General features: G+C 44.4%; 1 protein-coding gene across 2 annotated transcripts in view; it reads left to right on the top strand.

The window, feature by feature from the left end:
* LOC141048820 (vitellogenin-1-like) overlaps window positions 1–20908 on the top strand; it is a 132762-nt gene that overhangs the window by 42214 nt on the left and 69640 nt on the right. For both annotated transcript variants that reach the window (XM_073544865.1, XM_073544864.1), the window contains exons 10-20: window positions 2067–2192; window positions 4958–5176; window positions 7512–7729; window positions 8469–8566; window positions 9992–10116; window positions 10199–10306; window positions 15099–15218; window positions 16443–16626; window positions 17686–17776; window positions 18571–18756; window positions 20159–20306. In XM_073544865.1, the coding sequence (XP_073400966.1) occupies window positions 2067–2192; window positions 4958–5176; window positions 7512–7729; window positions 8469–8566; window positions 9992–10116; window positions 10199–10306; window positions 15099–15218; window positions 16443–16626; window positions 17686–17776; window positions 18571–18756; window positions 20159–20306 (1623 nt within the window). The remainder of the gene's footprint in view (window positions 1–2066; window positions 2193–4957; window positions 5177–7511; window positions 7730–8468; window positions 8567–9991; window positions 10117–10198; window positions 10307–15098; window positions 15219–16442; window positions 16627–17685; window positions 17777–18570; window positions 18757–20158; window positions 20307–20908) is intronic.

Below are 20908 nucleotides of genomic sequence, written 5' to 3'. Positions count from 1 at the left end.
CTCAGTGCATTTAGGCATGTAGACATGGTCAAGACAATCTCCTGCAGTTCAAACCGAGCATCAGTATGGGGAAGAAAGGTGATTTGAGTGCCTTTGAACGTGGCATGATTGTTGGTGCCAGAAGGGCTGGTCTGAGAATTTCAGAAACTGCTGATCTACTGGGATTTTCACGCACAACCATCTCTAGGGTTTACAGAGAATGGTCCGAAAAAGAAAAAAAATCCAGTGAGCGGCAGTTCTGTGGCCGGAAATGCCTTGTTGATGCCAGAGGTCAGAGGAGAATGGGCAGACTGGTTCGAGCTGATAGAAAGGCAACAGTGACTCAAATTACCACCCGTTACAACCAAGGTAGGCAGAAGAGCATCTCTGAACGCACAGTGCGTCGAACTTTGAGGCAGATGGGCTACAGCAGCAGAAGACCACACTGGGTACCACTCCTCTCAGCTAAGAACAGGAAACTGAGGCTACAATTTGCACAAGCTCATCGAAATTGGACAGTAGAAGATTGGAAAAACGTTGCCTGGTCTGATGAGTCTCGATTTCTGCTGCGACATTCGGATGGTAGGGTCAGAATTTGGCGTAAACAACATGAAAGCATGGATCCATCCTGCCTTGTATCAACGGTTCAGGCTGGTGGTGGTGGTGTCATGGTGTGGGGAATTTTTTCTTGGCACTCTTTGGGCCCCTTGGTACCAATTGAGCATCGTTGCAACGCCACAGCCTACCTGAGTATTGTTGCTGACCATGTCCATCCCTTTATGACCACAATGTACCCAACATCTGATGGCTACTTTCAGCAGGATAATGCGCCATGTCATAAAGCTCGAATCATCTCAGATTGGTTTCTTGAACATGACAATGAGTTCACTGTACTCAAATGGCCTCCTCAGTCACCAGATCTCAATCCAATAGAGCATCTTTGGGATGTGGTGGAACGGGAGATTCGCATCAGGGATGTGCAGCCGACAAATCTGCGCCAACTGTGTGATGCCATCATGTCAATATGGTCCAAAATCTCTGAGGAATGCTTCCAGCACCTTGTTGAATCTCTGCCACGAAGAATTGAGGCAGTTCTGAAGGCAAAAGGGGGTCCAACCCCTTACTAGCATGGTGTACCTAATAAAGTGGCCAGTGAGTGTATATCTGCTACTTAGAATCTACACCAGCTGGCAATTTTTCTTTGCCTCTCACTCTGCCCCTCTCACTTCCTTCCTCCTCTGTAGACATCAATAGGCTTTGTAACCCGACACCTTAGTGAACTGGCAGCCTGTCTTGTTTGGAGCTGGACAGATTTTCGCAGCTTTTTCCAGAGTGGATGGTGAGTTCAAGGAAGAAGTGGCTTCATAAGTGGAGAAAGAAGCAGATTTCTCCAACAAAATATTTCATCAAGTTTCTTATATTCACTTATATTATTGATTTATGCAAAGATTGCAGAAAGTACAGTTCCCATATAAACCATTCTGCAGCCTTTAATACAAAGTGAAAAACAGAGGTTAAGGGCAAAATATATAGGAATCTACTCCATATCCTGAAATTCCAGAAAAATGAGAGTGGACACATCTGATGGCGCCAAAAATATTCTCCCTGACTCCAGAATTTGCTTTTGCATAAACCATTTCAGTCTTGTATTCATAACCTGGAACATTATACAGTATGTTCCAAAAAATGTATCTGGAGTCAGCCATCGCTATATCTTCTGGCAGGAATTTCATTGTGTTACTGCTCTTACAGTAAAGAACCCCGTCTATGATGATGGGGAAACCTTCTCTTCTGGATTCCCCCTTGCCTTGGCTGCTCAGTAAGGTCTCTGCATTGTCTACGAATATACAGTATTTTCACCCAGGAGTCAGGTCATCCCTCAGCTGGCCACTTCCCGATCTAAGGAGCCACAATTTGGGCTCTCCTCCTCACTTGATGGGTCTTCTTGACTTGTGACAATGGATATTTATTAAATATCTTATACATTGTGTTCCTCTACCAGTAAGGAGGATTTTACGGCATTATATTTTTCTCTGATGACTCTTCCGGTGAATATCACATAATGCAGGTTTCATTATCTATTCCAGTCTTTACTGGAGGCCGTGACGTCCGGACATCGTCCTCTACTGCGGAAAGTAGCTTATCTCGCCTATGGGTCATTGGTGTACAAGTTCTGCAGCACAGAGGATTTATGCCCAGAACAAGCTCTGCAGGTAATGAGGGATGAAATCGGGAGAAAATCAGCAGCAAAATTTGCTTGATATGCCGAGAATTTTCAAGTTGATTTGCTGCAGATTTTGCAGAGAAATCTGCTGCAGGGAAAAGTTAAAGTGGAAATTCCACCCCATGTGAATGTAACCTTAGGAGACTTCTTATTTTCTTGGTCCATGGCTGGGTTATTGCACAGACAACCATTGATTTAAATGAAGGCTGTGTAATACTTAATTTTCCCTGTGGGGGCATTGCAGGTAAAGTGAGCACTTACTGCCAGGATTCTAACATCGGATCATTTGAAGGTTCATCAAGAGGACACTTTATGATCTGCTAATTGTAAGGGCCCCTTCTAACAAAAATATCCCCAATGTGGAGAACCCCATTAATATGTATTCAAGTGCAAAAATTGGTGTATTATGTTAAAAAAAATTAAACAAGAACTCCTTTGGGCAGGGGTCACTATGAGTGGAGGGGCTCAGGAGCTGAGCTTCTTCTACACACAGGCGATGCCAGCATCTGTCTCTAATAGCAGCAGCTGAAAGTGAGCTCTGATTGCTGCTGTTAACCATATAGATGCTGCTGTTAACCATTTAGATGCTGCTGTCAATTTCTTTTTAACCTTTTCACTACACTTGTAATTTTTTTTTTTGCTGTTTTCAAATAAACAATATGGTAAATTGAATGGTATAATAATTTAAAATTACAACACTTCCCGCAAAAAACAAGCCCTCATACGTTTTGCAGATGGAAAATTAAAATAGATATGGGGTATGGCTCTTGGGGAAAAATAAAGGAGGAAAAAAACAAAAGCACAAAAAAAAATCACCCAGTCATGAAGGGACTAAAAGATTTTTTTTTAATCAAATGTTAAACATCGTTAGTAGGTTAAAAAAGACTGTTTTATTCAATTTGGTGCAGGTAAATTTACGTTTCCATTTGATTTCCTCTATCGGAAATATTTGTCAGTTTTTGCTGCCATAAAAAACGTTAACATTGAAAATAAAATTAATTCTGAACACATGAATAGCAGAGAAGGCGCCTTTTCAGTTGCCCAGACTGGAAGCAAAACATCAGCTTTATCTGGAAGTAAATGTGTTGTATCTCTGAATTCATGGAGTCGGACGAGAGGCGCAGCCAAAGTGAGCGCGACTTCCCACCCACAATGTCATCATCTCATGTCTCATTGAAGCTAATGCGTTTACAAAGGAGAGCGCCGCACGATTAGACGGCATAATGCTGGAAATGAGAATGTCAGCCTTAATTCACTATCAGCAGAAAAAAATATATTATTACATATTTCTGCTAGGTCATAGATTTCCGGTGACTACAAAGCTGCCGTATTCTGTATTCAAATTGCTTCATCCTGGAGAGATAAAGGAATATTAAATGTCAGGACCCGGCCACTGTGTTGTCCATTCCTCCAGGAGCCTCACACATAACAGTGTGGTCTGGATGTAGTACCATGCATGGCCAGATGACTAGGAGAGGCGCTGTGCAGGGGACGCACTGCAGCTCTTCAGTCATAGGATCGGTGATGATCGCAAAGGTCAGACCTCTCCAGAAAGGCATGGCATATCGCTTTCTAACCCCCTATAGAAGGAATGTATCACATTTATTATTTTATAATATTTTCTTTTCTTCTAGTCTGTTGGGGTCTTTTCTGTGATTGCAGATATTTTTATTAGACTGCACATAGTTATGGGGGCTGCCAGCTAACGTTATACATTAGTGGACAATCTTAGCATCGGTCAAAAGCAGTAAAAGACGGGCTCTGAACCATTGACTTCTAAAGGAGAGTGTTGGGGGCATGTTCTATAATCTGTAAAGGATGTCAATGCTCAGGAAGGGGGAGGAGGTGAGCTGTGACATCATCTGTTCTCTTTTTTATGAGAGCCTTGTGGGCATGCTCTGTATTCTGTGCTGAGGTCACTGTGCAGTGAGGGAGAGGCGGTGAGCTGTGACATCATCTGTTCTCTTCTTTATGAGAGCTTTGTAGGCATGCTCTGTATTCTGTGCTGAGGTCAATGTGTAGTGAGGTGGAGGAGGTGAGCTGCGACATCATCTTTTCTCTAATTTATGAGAGCCTTGTGGGCATGCTCTGTATTCTGTGCTGAGGTCACTGTGCAGTGAGGGAGAGGCGGTGAGCTGTGACATCATCTGTTCTCTTCTTTATGAGAGCTTTGTAGGCATGCTCTGTATTCTGTGCTGAGGTCAATGTGTAGTGAGGTGGAGGAGGTGAGCTGCGACATCATCTGTTCTCTAATTTATGAGAGCCTTGTGGGCATTCTCTGTATTCTCTGCTGAGGTCACTGTGCAGTGAGAGAGAGGAGGTGAGCTGTGACATCATCTGTTCTCTAATTTATGAGAGCCTTGTGGGCATGCTCTGTATTGTTTGCTGAAGTGACTGTGCAGTGAGGGAGAGGAGGTGAGCTGTGACATCACCTAATGTGAATGATGGATCCTGATATTACCTGTCATTGTTATCCTGCCTGTGCTGATACTGAGATGACTGCTGACATTGTTAGTGTAATATTAATGTCTGTGTTCGGAGGGAAATCTGGAAGATTTTAGGATATTGTTAAGTAGATATTGATCTATAAAATGAAAAGTAAATTAATAAAAATGCTATAAAATATTTTTAACATGAAAACTAGAGTGAAACTTTTAATGATGACACATTCATCCGTATTTGTTGCATTTTATAGTGAGACATCCGATCAGTCACAACCGGTGTCTAGAACTTTCCGTCTTCTTCTTTTTTCAGCCTCTTTATGATCTTCTGTCTGAAGCGACGGAGTCTGTGCGCAATGAAGACATCATCCTGGCCCTGAAGTCCCTTGGAAATGCCGGGCAAGTGGTTTCTCTGAAGCGGATCATGAAGTATATTCCAAGATTCTCGTCCTTGGCGTCCACCCTATCACTGCCGGTCCAGGCAATTGCTGTAATGTCCTTGAAAAACATAGCAAAGAAACATCCCGCCAAGGTACGGCTACCTACACGCCGGCCATGGGTTATGGACAACGGGCGTTCCCCAATCAACGGCCAGGAGCCCAGGTGGCCCTTGGCCTCTGCATGAGGAACATCAGACATCGATAGCTAAGGATATTGTTTTCCCAAAAATAACACCAGGGACCTCAAAGCCCTATGAAAAGTGGCATAAACCAGTCAACCCTATGTATCTGGCCACCAGTGAAGATCTGTATCACTAGCCAGTAGCCGAAGCGCCACATCCCTGGCCATCGCACAGCAGCCATGAGCCCCATCACCGGCTCTACGTCACATCATCCACAGTACGAGTGATACAACCGGACACATTTCCTCTTGGCTTAATCTTTTCTTGAGGAATTCACGAATTCACGTCCAGGACAGATTTCCACCATGTTTTGGAATCTCTAGACTGGACGAAAGGAGATTGTACTTCTTAAGGTGTCCACTGGGCGTTTTCCCCTCCTCCTCTGGGTCTCAGTCCAGTCACTGGATGTAGAAGCGGCATTGGCTTTGTATTATTTGTCATTTTCTTCGTTTTTTTCCAAAAATGATTTACTTAGGGCCAACAAATTCTGCAGAGCCGTAAGAAGATGGATTCACCCCCCCCCCCGTACATGGAGACAATAAAACATATATTTTTCTGTATATCGGGAGTATTCCTTCTTGGGCAGGCCATTACTGTAGCATTTACTCTACAGAGACCGTCGTCCTTTATATCTGCTCGTTTCCCATTGGGGCTCCAAGTCTAATCTCCTTCTGGACCTACAAGAGGGTCATTTTATTAACAGGAGACTAAGAAATCAGTAAATCTGTTGGGTGTAGAAGGAACTCATGAGACCATGTGGAGAAGCTGCAACTTCATGCAGATGTTACCTTTAGTTAGATCCAGTGCTGCAAGACAACAGTGCTAGCCACTGAGCCACCAGTGCTAGCCACTGAGCCACCAGTGCTAACCACTGAGCCACCAGTGCTAGCCACTGAGCCACCATTGCTAGCCACTGAGCCACCAGTGCTAACCACTGAGCCACCATTGCTAGCCACTGAGCCACCATTGCTAGCCACTGAGCCACCAGTGCTAACCACTGAGCCACCAGTGCTAGCCACTGAGCCACCATTGCTAGCCACTGAGCCACCAGTGCTAACCACTGAGCCCCCATGCCCTCCAAGCTTCCCCATATGTAGAAGGGTGCAGTTATAGCGTTCAGATACTCGAGGGGGAGTAAATATCAGTACATCTCTTATGAAGACATCAGTTTTATAGATGCCACATAGTAGGGGGACCAATAATAGATTTCACAATGAGAGCTGAAGGTTTGGATTTCTCTCCTGCATATGTAACTTGTCCTGAGTGTCCTGAGATAACCTACTTTGAAAGAAAGCGGTTTTTGAGATACTCTGTCAAGAGATGTTCATACTCTATGTGTCTGTATGTAGCCACCTAGTGGTTGTGGTGTGAGTTGCAGCCTGTTAAGAATTTCACAAACGCACCACAATAATATATTAAAGGCTGGACGCATCTGTAGGCCACTAGCTAAAAAAAGGAAGATTAGATATGATTTTATTAAGACGCCTTTGGCTTTCTTTCCCAATGAGGACCAGTTATAAAGAGGTTTTCAAATCTTAAATAGATAAAATTGAAATGTGCTGTAAACACAAACAAGTTTACAATTTACTTCTGTTCTGAAAATAAAGAAGGATTATTAGTTCTATAGTTTCCTTCTTGTTGTCCAGGTTACCAGCCACTGCTGCAAACTACCAGAAGTGGCTGTACTGCTAGCCAAGGAGTGCAGTGCTTACAAGCTCTTTGCTCTGGAGCTTGCATGTGCTGCTCTAAAGATGGCTGTATCCGGGGTCCGATTCCGGGAGCATTGCCCTTCTGAAGAACGAATATGGGACAACCCACAAAGTGATTGGAACATCTAGGTTTCCAGTGTTTGGTAATTTAATCCCTACTTCATGCAGATCTTTGCACTTTTTGCCATTTGTACAAGATTTTTTTTAAATCTCCGTAAAGAACGGAACATAGTGCGACCGTCCGACACCATTCATCCCAGCAGAGTTTCGCCTAGAATCGGATGATCTTCTCATTCCCTTAACTCATTTTTTCTCTGCCAGTGAATGAAAATAAGTTCTAAATTCCCGCTGTGCTGGAAACGAGCAGCCTCTGATCCGGCGCCACCTGTGGGCACCGTCCTACTGTGCCGCGCGATAACGCCAGCCCAGCGCAGCTCACAAACAAATTAACTTGTTTCCATACATGTAATTGGCGAAATGTATCCGACGCATTTAAGAGATGAAATCCTGTTTATTTTTACGATTCTTCCCTTTAGGTTTCGGATATTTGCCTCCAGTTGTATATGGACACCCAGCAACACCCGGTAATCCGAATGATAGCCGCGGGGCTCGTCCTGAGCAACAAGCCTACGGCGACTGCGGTGATGGCCGTGGCCAAGTCTCTGACGCAGGAGAGCGACATGAATGTGGGCAGCTTTGTGTATTATCTAATGAAGCGACAGAGTGAAAGTGTCATGCCTGATCTTCAGGATGTGTAAGTTGGTCTTGGGGCGCTCAGCGGGTGTAATACTGTATGCTACAAGGGGGGCTGTCATCAAATGTGACTGCCGAAAAAGAAAAGTAAGTGAAAAGTCAAAATAAACGTGTTTTAGATACATTTGAGAAACATAATAACTGTTAAAAAGTTTGTAATATTTTTGAAAACGCCCAAAAGAAAAGATGATGTGGTAGAGGGCGATGTTTCGGCCGCGCGGCATTGTGCCCAATTTGGATGGTTGGGTCTCCCATTTATAGTTTGCGCCAACTTTTAGACATTAATAGAGATCAGCACAAGGACCCCACGTCCCATTCAAAACTCTCAACAGGATACAGCTGACATCACGACCACTGAGTGGCCACAAGGAGACACGTATAGACACATAGATACATATGGACACATATATACACACACATAGATACATATGGACACATATATACACATACATATATAGAGAGAGACACATATAGATATATAGACACATGTAGATACATATAGACAAATAGAATGAACGTCTCCTGACAGAGTATCACAAAAATGTTTAATGCTAAGCTGCTCACTCATCCACCCATGTGGGGATAAGAAAAGATAATGCAGGACACATCTGTCATTTATTCTTCCCACGACTATTTACAGTTTTCAGATAAACATATTAGTCTCGTGTTGGTAAATATCATCCAATGACAACTTGGATTCTCCAAAAAATATAAGGCAGGTTTACATTCTGTTTACACAGGGCTGCAGTCTGCAACATGGCCGTCGTCATCCTGAAGTCCAGGTATGAGGCCGTGAGAAATGAATTTCATGGTCGGTTTCATTATGACGCATTTTCAGGTAAGGAAAAAATCAGATTCAGAAAACCGGTAATGATTTGTTTTATCTACTGTACTGTATATAGAGGTGTTATCAGTCATCATACAGGAGAAGGAGGTGAGCTGTGACATCCCCTATAGTGAATGGTGGATTCTGTGTTATCTACTGTATATAGAGGTGTTATCAGTCATTATACAGGAGGAGGAGGTGAGCTGTGATACCACCTATTGTGAATTGTGGATCCTGTGTTATCAGTCATTGTACAAGAGGAGGAGGTGAGCTGTGACATCACTTATTGTGAATGGTGGATCCTGTGTTATTTACTGTATATAGAGGTGTTATCCATCATTATACAGGAGGGGGAGGTGAGCTGTCACATCACCTATTGTGAATTATGGATTCTATGCTATCAGCTCTGATGATATGGAAACTGCTGTAAACTTTTCCAAAACGGACAGGAAGTCAGAGCCTAAAATAGCCCCAGTGGCCAGTGTAAAAATATCAAGATGGCTAATTTTGTTCTTTTAATAAAGATTGTGATATGAAAAAAAGGAGGAGGAAGAGGTGAGCTGTGACATCACCTATTGTGAATGGTGGATCCTGTGTTATCAGCTGTATATAGAGGTGTTATCCGTCATTATGGAGGAGGTGAGCTGTGACACCACCTATTGTGAATGGCAGATCCTGTGTTATCTACTGTATATAGAGGTGTTATCAGTCACTGTACAGGAGGAGGAGGTGAGCTGGGAGCTGATATCTAAGGTAAATATCGGGTAACTAAGCGCGCGCGTCGCTTAGTTACCCGCTGTGTACCTTGGATACCAGCTCCCAGCGTCTGCTTACAGCGCTGGGAGCATCGCTGATCATTGGTCTCCCGCTACCACACGCAGCGATGCGCGCTGACCAGCAGGAGACCAACGAACAAAAAATGGCCAGGACATTGCTGCACGACCAGCGATACCCGGCGAGGGTGACAAAATCGGTGACTCATCTGCGATCTCATCAGCGATCTCGCTATGCGTGACGGGGCCTTTACTTCATAGAAGTGAATGGGGATTTGCTGCAATACCACACATGACCTGTAGACAAGGGTGGCACTGTTTTTTTTTTTTTTTTTTTTTTTTAAGGCAGTTAACAAAGGTAGCAAATAAAGGAAGTATAGGTTGAAGCCTCATTTAAGGTAGGAGAGAGAAACATTTTGGCGGCTATTTGTTCTTGCTGGTTAGGTTTCTACGTCACCTTTTTATGTAGGGATCCATTGTAATTGGACTTTTGCTGCTGATGAATGGAGGCCGGGGATTTCTACCATTTTGTTCTGTAATTTGCCATAAGGTTAACTTCTTAAGTGCAGAACTGACGACTTTTAATTTATTTAGATTTATTGACTGTTTTTGGTTTCAGTAGCAAACTTTCCTTTTTATTTATTTATTTCCTTTTTGACCTCAGATTCCCTCATGTCTGGGATTGAAAGCACATTCAATATAATACACAATCCTGCTGACGTTCTCCCCGTAGCTGCTCTCGGAAGGCTCAAAACCTACTTCATGGGGGGCTTCACTCATCTGTTCGAGGTAAGAATCGTCTTTGTTCGTCTACCAAGAGAAAAACCCATTATCCTGCGGTTGAATGTTTGCATTTCATTGTGACGTATAGATTGGCTATCACGCCGAAGGACTTCAGGAATTATTAATGAACAGGCATTTGTTCTCCCCGCAAAGCGATCTCCAAAATATAAAGAAAATTATGGAAATACTTAGAAAGGTAAGAACTTTATCTCATAACTCCAATAATGTGGACAAAGAACGCGCATGTAAAATAAAAGAGGGTGAAATGTAGCAGCGTGTTCAGACTCGGGCAACTCATCGTTTATTCAGCATATCATGTTGGATCAGTATGGGGACCACCACTCCAACCCCTCCGATTGCCACAGTATGGGATTTGTCCCCTGTTCTTCCATCATTCCCGCCTGACCACTAGCTCTTACCCTAGAATGGCGCGGGTAGTTGCGCATGCGCCTGTAATATGCACTCGCCAGTCCGTCTATGATATTGACTTAAGGAGAGGTAGAGCGTATGTGTGATCAGCCGCTCATCACTCCGGGAGGGACAAGGGACCCATCCTGGGAATTGATGGGTCTCCAGGCGATGGGCCCAACCCTGATATATTCAGCCCAAAATAACTTTTAAAGAGACATCCAAGGAACGCTGATTCTAAGACTTGGGCAGTGTCCAAAAAGTTCCATAGAAGAAAAAAAATAGGACAAAGGCACAGCTGTATGACCTTGGGTTAATGAAGCTGCACACAAGTCAGGGAATACGGGTGCCACTTCCAAGAAAAATAGTCTGTATATCCATAGAGAAGAAAGTGGATAGGCACAATCCGTCCCGTGCAGGTCATCCTGACCTGTTGAAGCGCAATGTAAGCGCGAAACGATCGTCGTCTGTATTTGCTCCATGGTTTTATCTGCCTGCTGTTGGTAACTTGATGCCACAATAAAGGATATTTTTTTCACGGGACGGATTGTGCCTTTCCACTTTCTTCCCTATGAATGTCCAAAAAATGTTGCCTGAGTAATGGTACGCAATTTTTAGCTGCAAATTCTGCCACTGGTCACAACTGGGAAGAGGTTGAAGAGCAATGGAAACTATGGAAAGTGCGTTATGTTTGACCAGAGGTAGGGGAGACAAGGGCCTCCATGTGACTCCAGCGAGTGGTCACTCTCACCTGGCGCCGGGGTCACTCTTGCTCATGCTACGGCGTCCTCATGGTCTCTTATCCCTAGAGCTGATCTAACATACATTATTTTATTGGAATTATACTATTGTTGGATCCTCTGAGATTCCCCATAAACTTTCAGGTGGGATCTGAGGGGTTGAAAGGACTTTTTGTCTCTTTATGAATTGAGAGTTTTTGTTTTTTTCCTTTATATCTGTCATAAAATATTTTTGGGGTCAAAACCTTTAAACTCTTCTCCCCCCTGTACAACCTGAGGAAGGACTGACGTCAGAAGCCTCGGTCTGTAGGAAAAGGGGAATTCATTTAGGACATTTTAGGAGACGGGTCATCATAGATATTAGAAAATGCTCATGATCAAAGAAGACTCACAGCCCCTCATTAGACCCATTAAAGGGGCTGTCCTACAAAAATATGCATCCTATGGAGAGGCGACATCTGGGTCTGACTGCTGGGAACCACCGCGATTGGCCGAACGGGGCACTTTTATACCCGCTAAAATGGAGCAGCAGTGCATCTGCATGTGCTTAACAGACTCTCTGTTCTCTTTCGGACCACCAGGAAAACCCAAGTTCAGCACTCAGGAGCTCCGCAGGGAATGTATGGAGCGGCGGTCGATAAGTGAAAGTGATAAGTGTTCCTGGAATTCCTTCAAATAACCCAATTTCCCACAGAACCTGCCTACAGATGTTCCTCTAGATAAGTCTCTAGTCTTTATGATAACTGGAGGGTCTACAAGGGGTCGAGCATTAAGTGAGAGAGTGAATAATTTGCAGGTCCTTGGTCCAGGTCAGCATTCAGATGGGCGACCTGTGATCCACCGATCCACCTCCTACCTGTTGACTTTCCTGGCTCCTCTTTCGCTCATCCGCTCTGGCACCATATTGTGTGTGTATCGCTGTAACAATGATTTCACCCCGGACGGACTAATCAAAAGGGGATGTCGGCAGGTAGGAGGCCGGTCATAGGACTCCCGTCTACCGGCTCTGGGATAACGATGTGGCCCCTGGACCTGGCTACCGGGAATCGATTCCCAAACTTTGATACCAATGAGCTTTCATTAAAAAACTCTCTACTAACTGGATCTCAACATGGAGAATTAGCGACATCCAAAATCCCATGAACCCAAATGTAGAGCAGCCTTAACATGCTGTTTGGTAACAGCCCCATGACCTCAAGGCTGCAGATCAGACAGCAGCATGCTGGAAAAGACTCTGACCGCTGTTTTGTCCCGAAGAGCCCAGACTCCGCTTCATGTCTACCACCTGCAACTCTTTAGAACTGTATGGCCGCATATAGACAGGCTTGGTGTAATCATCTCCCGACAGAGTATCAAGAGATCATGTTTTTTTTCAAGGCTGGTAATGAAGGACAGATCCCCATCTCTCAGTGCACATGTCTAATGTGTCCCTAGACCCCCGAGAGTGCCCTTTTTGGCATATGCTGGCAATGAATACACTTTTTTAACTGTATAGTCTGAGCAATTTCCATTGCAGAAGATTTCATTTTTAGGCTCATGAAATCTCTGCGTCCTCCATGATAGGAGAAAACACAGACTCTGGCCGTGTCCTCATGACACCCTTCCTCGGAGCCCGCACCTCCCTGCGACCACAACGTTCCTACGCCCTTGTCGATCTTACAAATAACAATCTTTTCTGAATCCCACACATGATGCAACCGTCGTATTTGTGACCCGCGATCCAGTAATGTCCCGCTCTCCGGACTGCAGCACACGCCACCTCTCCGCACAAACGCCGCCGGCATTATTTTGCTTTTCCTTTAAGAACTATGTTCCCGTCCGGATATCACTTTGTTTCCATAATTTACAGGGAGTCAAAAGAAGCTGTCAAAAATGAAAAACCTGCCGGCGTCAATTCATTACAGCTCAAAGGTCTCAAAATAAAACCCTTTGTCCAAAATGAAATAATTGCAGCGTATGCGTGATGTAATAATAATAGTGATAATAATATAATCAGCATCTAACAGAAAATCACTGTGTGTGATGGGATCTCCTAACCTTTCCGTATGGAGCTCCAAACTGGAATATCTTAAAACTTTTCAACCTTATTTCTCCCCAAAGCTCCACCAGTTCTCAAAATAAGGACCTGTGCACCATCAGGTCCATCTTCACCCCTGTGGGGTCTAACATTGGACTTCCTGCGTAAGGAGGTGAGGGCATAGCCCTGTAAATATTGTTATGATGTATTAACTGTGTTCCTTACATGTCTGTGTGCAGTATATATGTCATGTGTGTGTTTGCGGCTGCATGACAATAGTTAGAGTTAGTTGTAGTACCATTAAGGGACACTAGAGGGTGGCACTGAGCTCAACTAGTGAGAAGACTGCTAGAAGGGTAAACTTAGAGGAGCGGCTAGACAGGAGAAAAGGCGATAGTTTTCCCTCCATGAAACAGTTGAGCCGGGGGTAGCTACACTGGACAGGAGTGAATCACAGCGCATGCCTACAGCAGTAGCCAGTATGTAGTGGTGCTGGAGGTCCTGCAGTTAGAGACTGGGGACTGCAGGACTAGGGAGACGGAAGAAGGAGTCTCAGTGGTCAAGTCAGCTAGCAAGGAAGTGCTGAAGTGACACCAAGCCAGTCTATTGATTCCAGCCCGTGTCTGGAGATGTGCAAGCCAGGGAGGTCCGTGGGTGAGCCCCCTGTGGAAGTAGCAGCTAGAGTACGGAGGCTTTGTGAAGAGGTTAGTGAGCTGCGAACCTAGGACACGAACAGGAGCAACAGTGCCGTAAAGGGGTGAGCTGTAACTGATAAGTCAGGTACCTTCGTGGGCTGAAGTCGGTCTCGGGAAGTGTTCCGTGTTCATCGTGCTCCGTGTGACGTGTCAGCTTGTCTGTGTGCAGGAAGAAGTGACGTACTGCTGCAGATGAAGATGTATTGCTGTTACCGAGTAAAGAGTCCTGTAGCCTTTGTGGATATGCTGTGCCCTGAAGAGAATAAAGCTGAGTTGTTAAAGTTATTTCCAGCCTCTGTCTGCAGTCGATTGGGTCCCCCAAAGTGATCAGCATACCGGAGATGAAACAGCCTCCAGCACATTGAGTACTGGAGTGACCGCAGAAGCTACCCCCCCGGCGGCTGTGGTATTACACCTGCAGACAGCCACCACTAAATAAGGAGGTGGAGGACCCTCTCCGCAAACTCCAAAAAGATAAAGATCGGTCAGATCCCTACCAAGCGCCACTTTCCCCCATCTGAATGGTTCATCAGTGCGCATGAAAAACCGGCGTCCGTTCATTCTCTATGTGGAGCACTGCGCTCCTGCGCGGCCATAGAGAATGAATGGAGAGGAAGCTGAGCATGCTTCACTCTGATGGGGTAGCAGTGCCCCGTTCCAGTGATTGGCGGGGGTCCCAGCAGTCAGACCCTTAACTTCTTCCAACGAGAATGCCTCTGGGCTGCCGGTGATGATACAAATGTGTAAGATAATGGTGGCACGTTTTCTCTCCTCTAGATAAGTAGTTCTCTGGTAAATCAGTCTCTGAACCCTAAAGTAATGCTTCCCAATCTTCTCACCGTAGGAGAGCCCCCCACTGCGGCTTCCATTGTATAAGAGCTGGTAAAACAGTCTGTACATTTGATGTCAACCATCATTTTTTTGCCGCCATGTTGAGATTTTTGGGGCAGGTGGAAAATATTTTGCAATCCCAATTGTAAAAGTTACCTAACCGTGGAGGGTGCACCGCTCTATGAGGTCACCTATTGAATTGGGGGGCTACATGTAAATGCGATACAGTCTTTTCTTATATGGTTTTCAAACTTGATTTTTTTTTTTACAAAAATTGTGAAAATTGTTTTATTACAGTTACACAATTGGAAGCCCCTTTCTTCCAGCGAGCCGCTCGCAACAGTTTACCTGCGGTTGTTTGGACAAGAGATTCTCTACCATGTGATAAACAAGAACTCGATAGAGAACATACTGCAGGTAAGCTTAATAATGTGGGGTCCTTGTCAGAACCATAAAAACTGCAGCTGATCCCGACAAGGTTCCTTACTTGGATCATAGTCTTAGTTTTCTAGTAGTCTGACATAAAACACTTATGGAGGACAATAACCCAGTGAATGACATTCAATCATGGGAGGACGTAGGGATAAATGTTAAATTAGAATTTGTCCTTCCTGGTACAATTAATGCAAAATTAGGCAACTTTATAAATACTCTTTATAAAAAAAAATCCCCCAGTTTTACTATGGTAGAGACTGTGCAACTCATGTACATAGCCGGCTGTCCTGCTGCTTCACACGTAGATCTGACAGCACGCCACTTCTCGCTGATTCGTTCTCTCTTTTCTCTCATTACAAGAGATTACAGTAAGGAGGGGAACAGGGTGTATTCGGTAGAGGTAGCGATACTGGCGAGAGAGGGACGGATCCTGATTCTGTAGGAGAAGCGATAACGCAGGATGTGTAGAGAGAAAGGCGAGAAACCTCGGCAGAATTTGCAGAGGGGTCATGGAGAGATCACACAGGCAGCATCAGTCGAGGTACAAATTTAGAAAGGGAAAGCAGAAGCTTTGCTGAAAAAAGCTTGATAATCATCTCCTTTCCATGATCCTTAAATTAAAGATATTTTCCATGGCTTTGATATTGATGGCCTATTAGTAGCATAGGTCATCGATATCAGATCAATGGGGTCCAACACCCCCAGAAATCAGCTGGTGGCAGCTCTTGCATCAGATATAGATGGCGTGCAGAGCTGGACCAGTACAGCGCCATAACCTTTGTGGTGGCCATTCTCAGTACTGCAGCTCACCTCCTATTGAAGTAAGTGGGAGCCGAGCTGCAGGACCCAAGTACGAGGCTGTGGTTGTACAATGTCTACATTAGGAAGCTCCGGAGCTGCACACAGCTTAAGTCCTGGAAAAATCCTTTCATTTCCCCACTCCCTTGGTATCATAGAGCCTGCAGAGAAGAGATTTCCTCACTCAATAATTTAAGGGATGCAGCCAAACAGGTCTGGTCTGGACCCCATCTGCCATGGCGGATGTGGGAGCTTCCTCCATTGTGCTTTCCCTATAACGTCTGGGGAAGGTCACGACCGATCTTGGTAATGGTCGCCTGATTGACTGCAATGAGATGAAGGGAATTTCTGCAATTTCTGCATATTCTGCAAGTAATTAATATGAATTCATTTGTTTCTGTTTTGTAGTTTCTTCCCAGTAATAAATACTCTGCCCTAAGATCGGCTGTGAGCGCTCTGCGGGATGGGGTGGATATAAATTGGTCAAAACCCTTACTATCAAGTGAGAATCGTCTTGTTGTACCAACCTGCGTGGGTCTCCCTCTGGAAACCAGCCTGCACTACTCATCTGTGACAAGGGCTCAACTGCAAGGTAAGACCAGTCACTATGGCCGCGACACCCCCAATAGCTGTTATTACCAGAGGCAGAGGTTTGTTACTATTTATATGTCCAGTGACAAGGTCCTTTCTCATTTTATACTCTTATTACAAAATTAGTCATTTTTCTGGAAAGTCTTAATAAAAATGAAGTACTGCTTTGCTGATGTAGAATCTGTGCAGCTCCTTTACATAGCCGGCTGTGCTGCTGCTATTGACAATTGCTCTGATGTTGGACTTTCTCTACTTCCACTCACTTCTCTCTGTGATGAAGATACCAGTGAGTGGGGTCAGCTGACTATCTTATGTGTTTGGCCGTCTCCTGACTTTCCACAGATCTCACATCTCGGTGAGGAAGAGCGGTTGTTGAATTTCATCTTGCGATACTTTTATCTTCAGGGGTCTGGCGGCAATTTACTTCTTTCTCCCTACTGAAAACACGTCTATGAGCAGAAGAAGGAATAGCTGTCAGACGTGTGTGCGTTCATTTTATATCTGTAAAAGGGTTGAGTTAATAATGTTCATTGCCATATTTATGCCTTTTCTTACTGGTATTGCTACATGTTATATGTACTACCCTATGTATGATTTGGTACTGCTACCCCTTCTGGGTATTACTATTGCTTTGTCTCCATTGTATATAGTGTGATGATGTTCATTATGTTTCGTGTACAGTATAGGGAAAGTGTAGTATTCTCAGTTGGACACTAGAGGGGGGCATGCTAGTACAGAACACTTAGTAGATAGCACAGGGTTAAGTGTAGGAGGGGCTGCCAAGAGTTAAGGTTAGAGCGGAAGGGAAGTTAGTCAGACGGGGCCAGGGTGCCCGAAGTGTCCACATGGGCTATAGGCCCAGGACGGCTCGGTAGCCACGCAATGTTAAGCAGCGACAGCCCATGTTATCCACTGCCACTGGGCATCATTGCAGTGGGCCAGTCCAGTAGGAAGAAGATGTGGCGACTCATTACCTGGGCGGATGACTTTAGGGCGGCAGTCGGTTGGAGTGAGGAATTTTTTCCATAACCTTTAATTAACGGTTTCTTCTAATTGACAGTTCAAGCCCACATCATTCCTGAGCCAAAAGACCCAAGTTTTATCCAGCTACTTCAATCCAACATCAACCTGAAATCCAAATTTTCTCTAAGGTACAGTTCAATATATGACACTGGCAATACATATTATTGGGGTTTTGGGCAACGGCCTTTTACGTGTAGAGGGGATGGCCAGGATGCCAGGCCGAACACGCGCAGGTTACACAACTTTTAGGCCAATCAGAGGAGCTCATGTCATAACTAAAGTCCTGGTGGTCTCAGATATAGGGCTCCCTTAGGCTGATTGCGCATTTGCGTCTGTGCGCAGTGTTTGATCCGCATATATCCGCATGCGTCATGCTTACGTATATTTAACGTGGTGTATGCAGGGACATATGTATGCATGCATCGTTTCACAGTGCACGGCGAACGCAACATGTTGCATTTGTTGAGGCGTCAAAAATCCTTCAAATATGCGCATGCGGATGAGTGTGTCAATAAAACGCAATACTGTCTATGGGAACGCATTGGTACGCAAGGACATGCGTACGCATGCGTTTGATACGCATGCATTCTTCAAAATGTAAATAGAAATCCCATGAGACATGCTCATTTTTGTCTGATATATCGAACGCATGCGCATAAACAACGCAAATGCGTGCAAAAACGCATACACACGCAATGTTTTTTTTCCGTCATGTGTAAGATGATGGGCATAAAAACCGCTACGTAAACATGCATTTTTCATGCGTTTGCGCATGCCGATGATACGCTGCTGACTCCATCGCTAATGTGAACCTAGCCTTTGACTGATGGTATAAGTAACAGGGATGGTGGGGAGATCCAAAACTAACAAATGGAAATACAATTAGAATTCTACCTTTTCCCTTCTCCCCCCGATCTCTCAGCATGATCAAGGACATTGTATTTATGTTTGGCGTGAAGACTGATCTCATCGAGGCGGGAATGGAACTCCGGACACAACTCAGCATCGTTCTTCCAGGAAACGTGGAAGCCGCTGTTAATGTCGACCAAAATCATTTCAAAGTGGAATATGTTCCAATTCAACAAGTCAACGAAGTTCTGTCCATAAGGTTAGTACGTGACCTTTATATCGAAGCCACCAAACTGAAATGAGACTGTCGTTGAGGGGTGAGAGTGCCACCGTGGACACACATACAAGGTCTGCATTGGAGCTGTGTACATAAAACGGGTAGAATCTCACTCTAGACTGTTTGCAACATTGTTTCTTTTTTTTAGTTACATTTTGGAAATGAAAGGGGGGGGTCACAAGAAGATCCACTCAACATGAATGGAAAGTTCTAAAACTTTCTAATCGACTTTCCCCATTAAATTGGATCATTCTGTATAGGAGTAGATTCATTCATCGAGTCTATGGATACAGGCGCGATACATCCTAAAACGATCCATTTTTTTTTTTTTTTTGAGGATTGCCTGGCAAAACGGACCTCAAAAGGGAATGTGTATGTGCGAACGTCTGCAACATGGGTCTTTCTATTGCCATAGAATCCTTATTGTATACTCTAAAATCCCATAAGTCTTCAGAGAAGAATGGAGGCGCGTATAGCAGCTGACAACAGAGAGGGGTGTGGGGAATGGACCAGCTTCATTTAAATGTTCATGCTTTTGGAATGTTTGAGGGTTCACATACTTTTACTTTTGCAATTCTTTCCACTTTGGTTATTTTTTTTTATGCTGTTTTACATTAAAAAAAAATCCAAGGTCAAGACATTAATACTAGAGATGGGAAAATCTTTTGAAATTCAAATTTGTATTGTCGAATTTATCAAAAAATAGGATAATTGATTTGCGAGTACATCAAAGCCTCAATTTGACATGAAAACACGTGTGTAACACTCTGAGGTCTCCTAGGACTGTAACCAAACCTATTCAAGCCCTTTATGGGAAGAACAGCCTTAGAAATATCTAAGTGACTTCAAGATAAATGGTTATGAGTAACCGTGCTGTCACACACTGTCTGTAAGGTTTGTTCAGTGTTTTATGGCTTTCTCTCGATCATCATAGCTGTGAGGTGTGACGTACTCTCACTATCCAGATTCATGCTAATATGGCTCCTGCCTTTCCTGCCATGGCTTTTATACAGGCTATGATGAACCCTACTGATTGGCTGCACTATACCATATGATGTGATAGCTGCAAGGCACTATGGGAATGCCCGCCTGGATGCGCCCAAAGTTCTAAGTGCCTTTTCCGGCTGATACAATCTTGTGCTTTGTGTAAAATGGCAGTGGGTATCGGATCTCATTGAATTGCCGAATCCAGCAAATTTCCTAAAATTTGACACAAATTTGATTTGCATCTAGTTGATTTTCTCATCTCTAATTAATACAAATAAGAGTGCAGTCAACTTTAAAAGTTCCAAAACTCCATGAACGGAGTAAACGGCAGAACTTGTATTTGCTCCAAGTCTTCCAAATATTCTATAAGATCAGTGAAGCAATATTTTATGTTCAGGTCAAAGGCATTCGCCGTAACAAGAAATGCGGAGGATTTAGCTGCTGCGAAAATGACTCCAATAGTAGCTGCTGGAACAGAACCAAATGTACTGAAACAGACCTTTAATCCAAGAGACTTGTCAGCGGGGGACACGCCAAGGACCGAGGTAAAGAGAATTCACTATCATCCCAGAAATGTACTTTTCACTGTTGGGATTCGCTCCGTCTCGTAGTAAAATATGGCCTCCCGCTTTTCCCACTCTTGCCTGCAGTTAATCGCATGTATATTGCTTATTCTGGGCTGAAGGCAGCCGGGGCGACGAAGAGCAAAGCAAACATTCTTTACGTCGTCTTTCAACCTATCTGCGTGATTGAGAATGCGCCAACACTAGGGATGAAGCGCCCTGCAAGCGCTGATGGAGTGCAGCCGTGAGCAATTGCTCATGATTTGCAATGGTGCCAGCGACTCGGGGGGCTTCCATTTATTCAATTTTGCACTTGGTTTACCCGTAACTTCTCTGCATAAAACTTCTTGCTGCAGCCTTAAAAGGACTCAGGCGTCTGAGGCAAAAGGTATAGCTGTGTGTCCAGAACGGGACCCCATCTCACAGCGGCTGTGAATGGAGAAGAATCTGCGCAAGTGCGGGTCACTCCATCCGCTCCTATGGGAGTCTGAAAGGAGCTGAGCAAACATAACTCTTGACGACTCCCATTAGAGTGAATGGGGAGCGTTTGCAGGGACAGTCACCCTCCATTCATGGGAACCCCC

This window comes from Dendrobates tinctorius, unplaced genomic scaffold (assembly GCF_039654945.1).
Source record: "Dendrobates tinctorius isolate UK_male_01 unplaced genomic scaffold, ASM3965494v1 ptg000138l, whole genome shotgun sequence".
Lineage (NCBI taxonomy): Eukaryota > Metazoa > Chordata > Amphibia > Anura > Dendrobatidae > Dendrobates > Dendrobates tinctorius.
The sequence above is the reverse complement of the archived record's forward strand: the minus strand, read 5'-3'. Positions and strand labels throughout refer to the sequence as shown.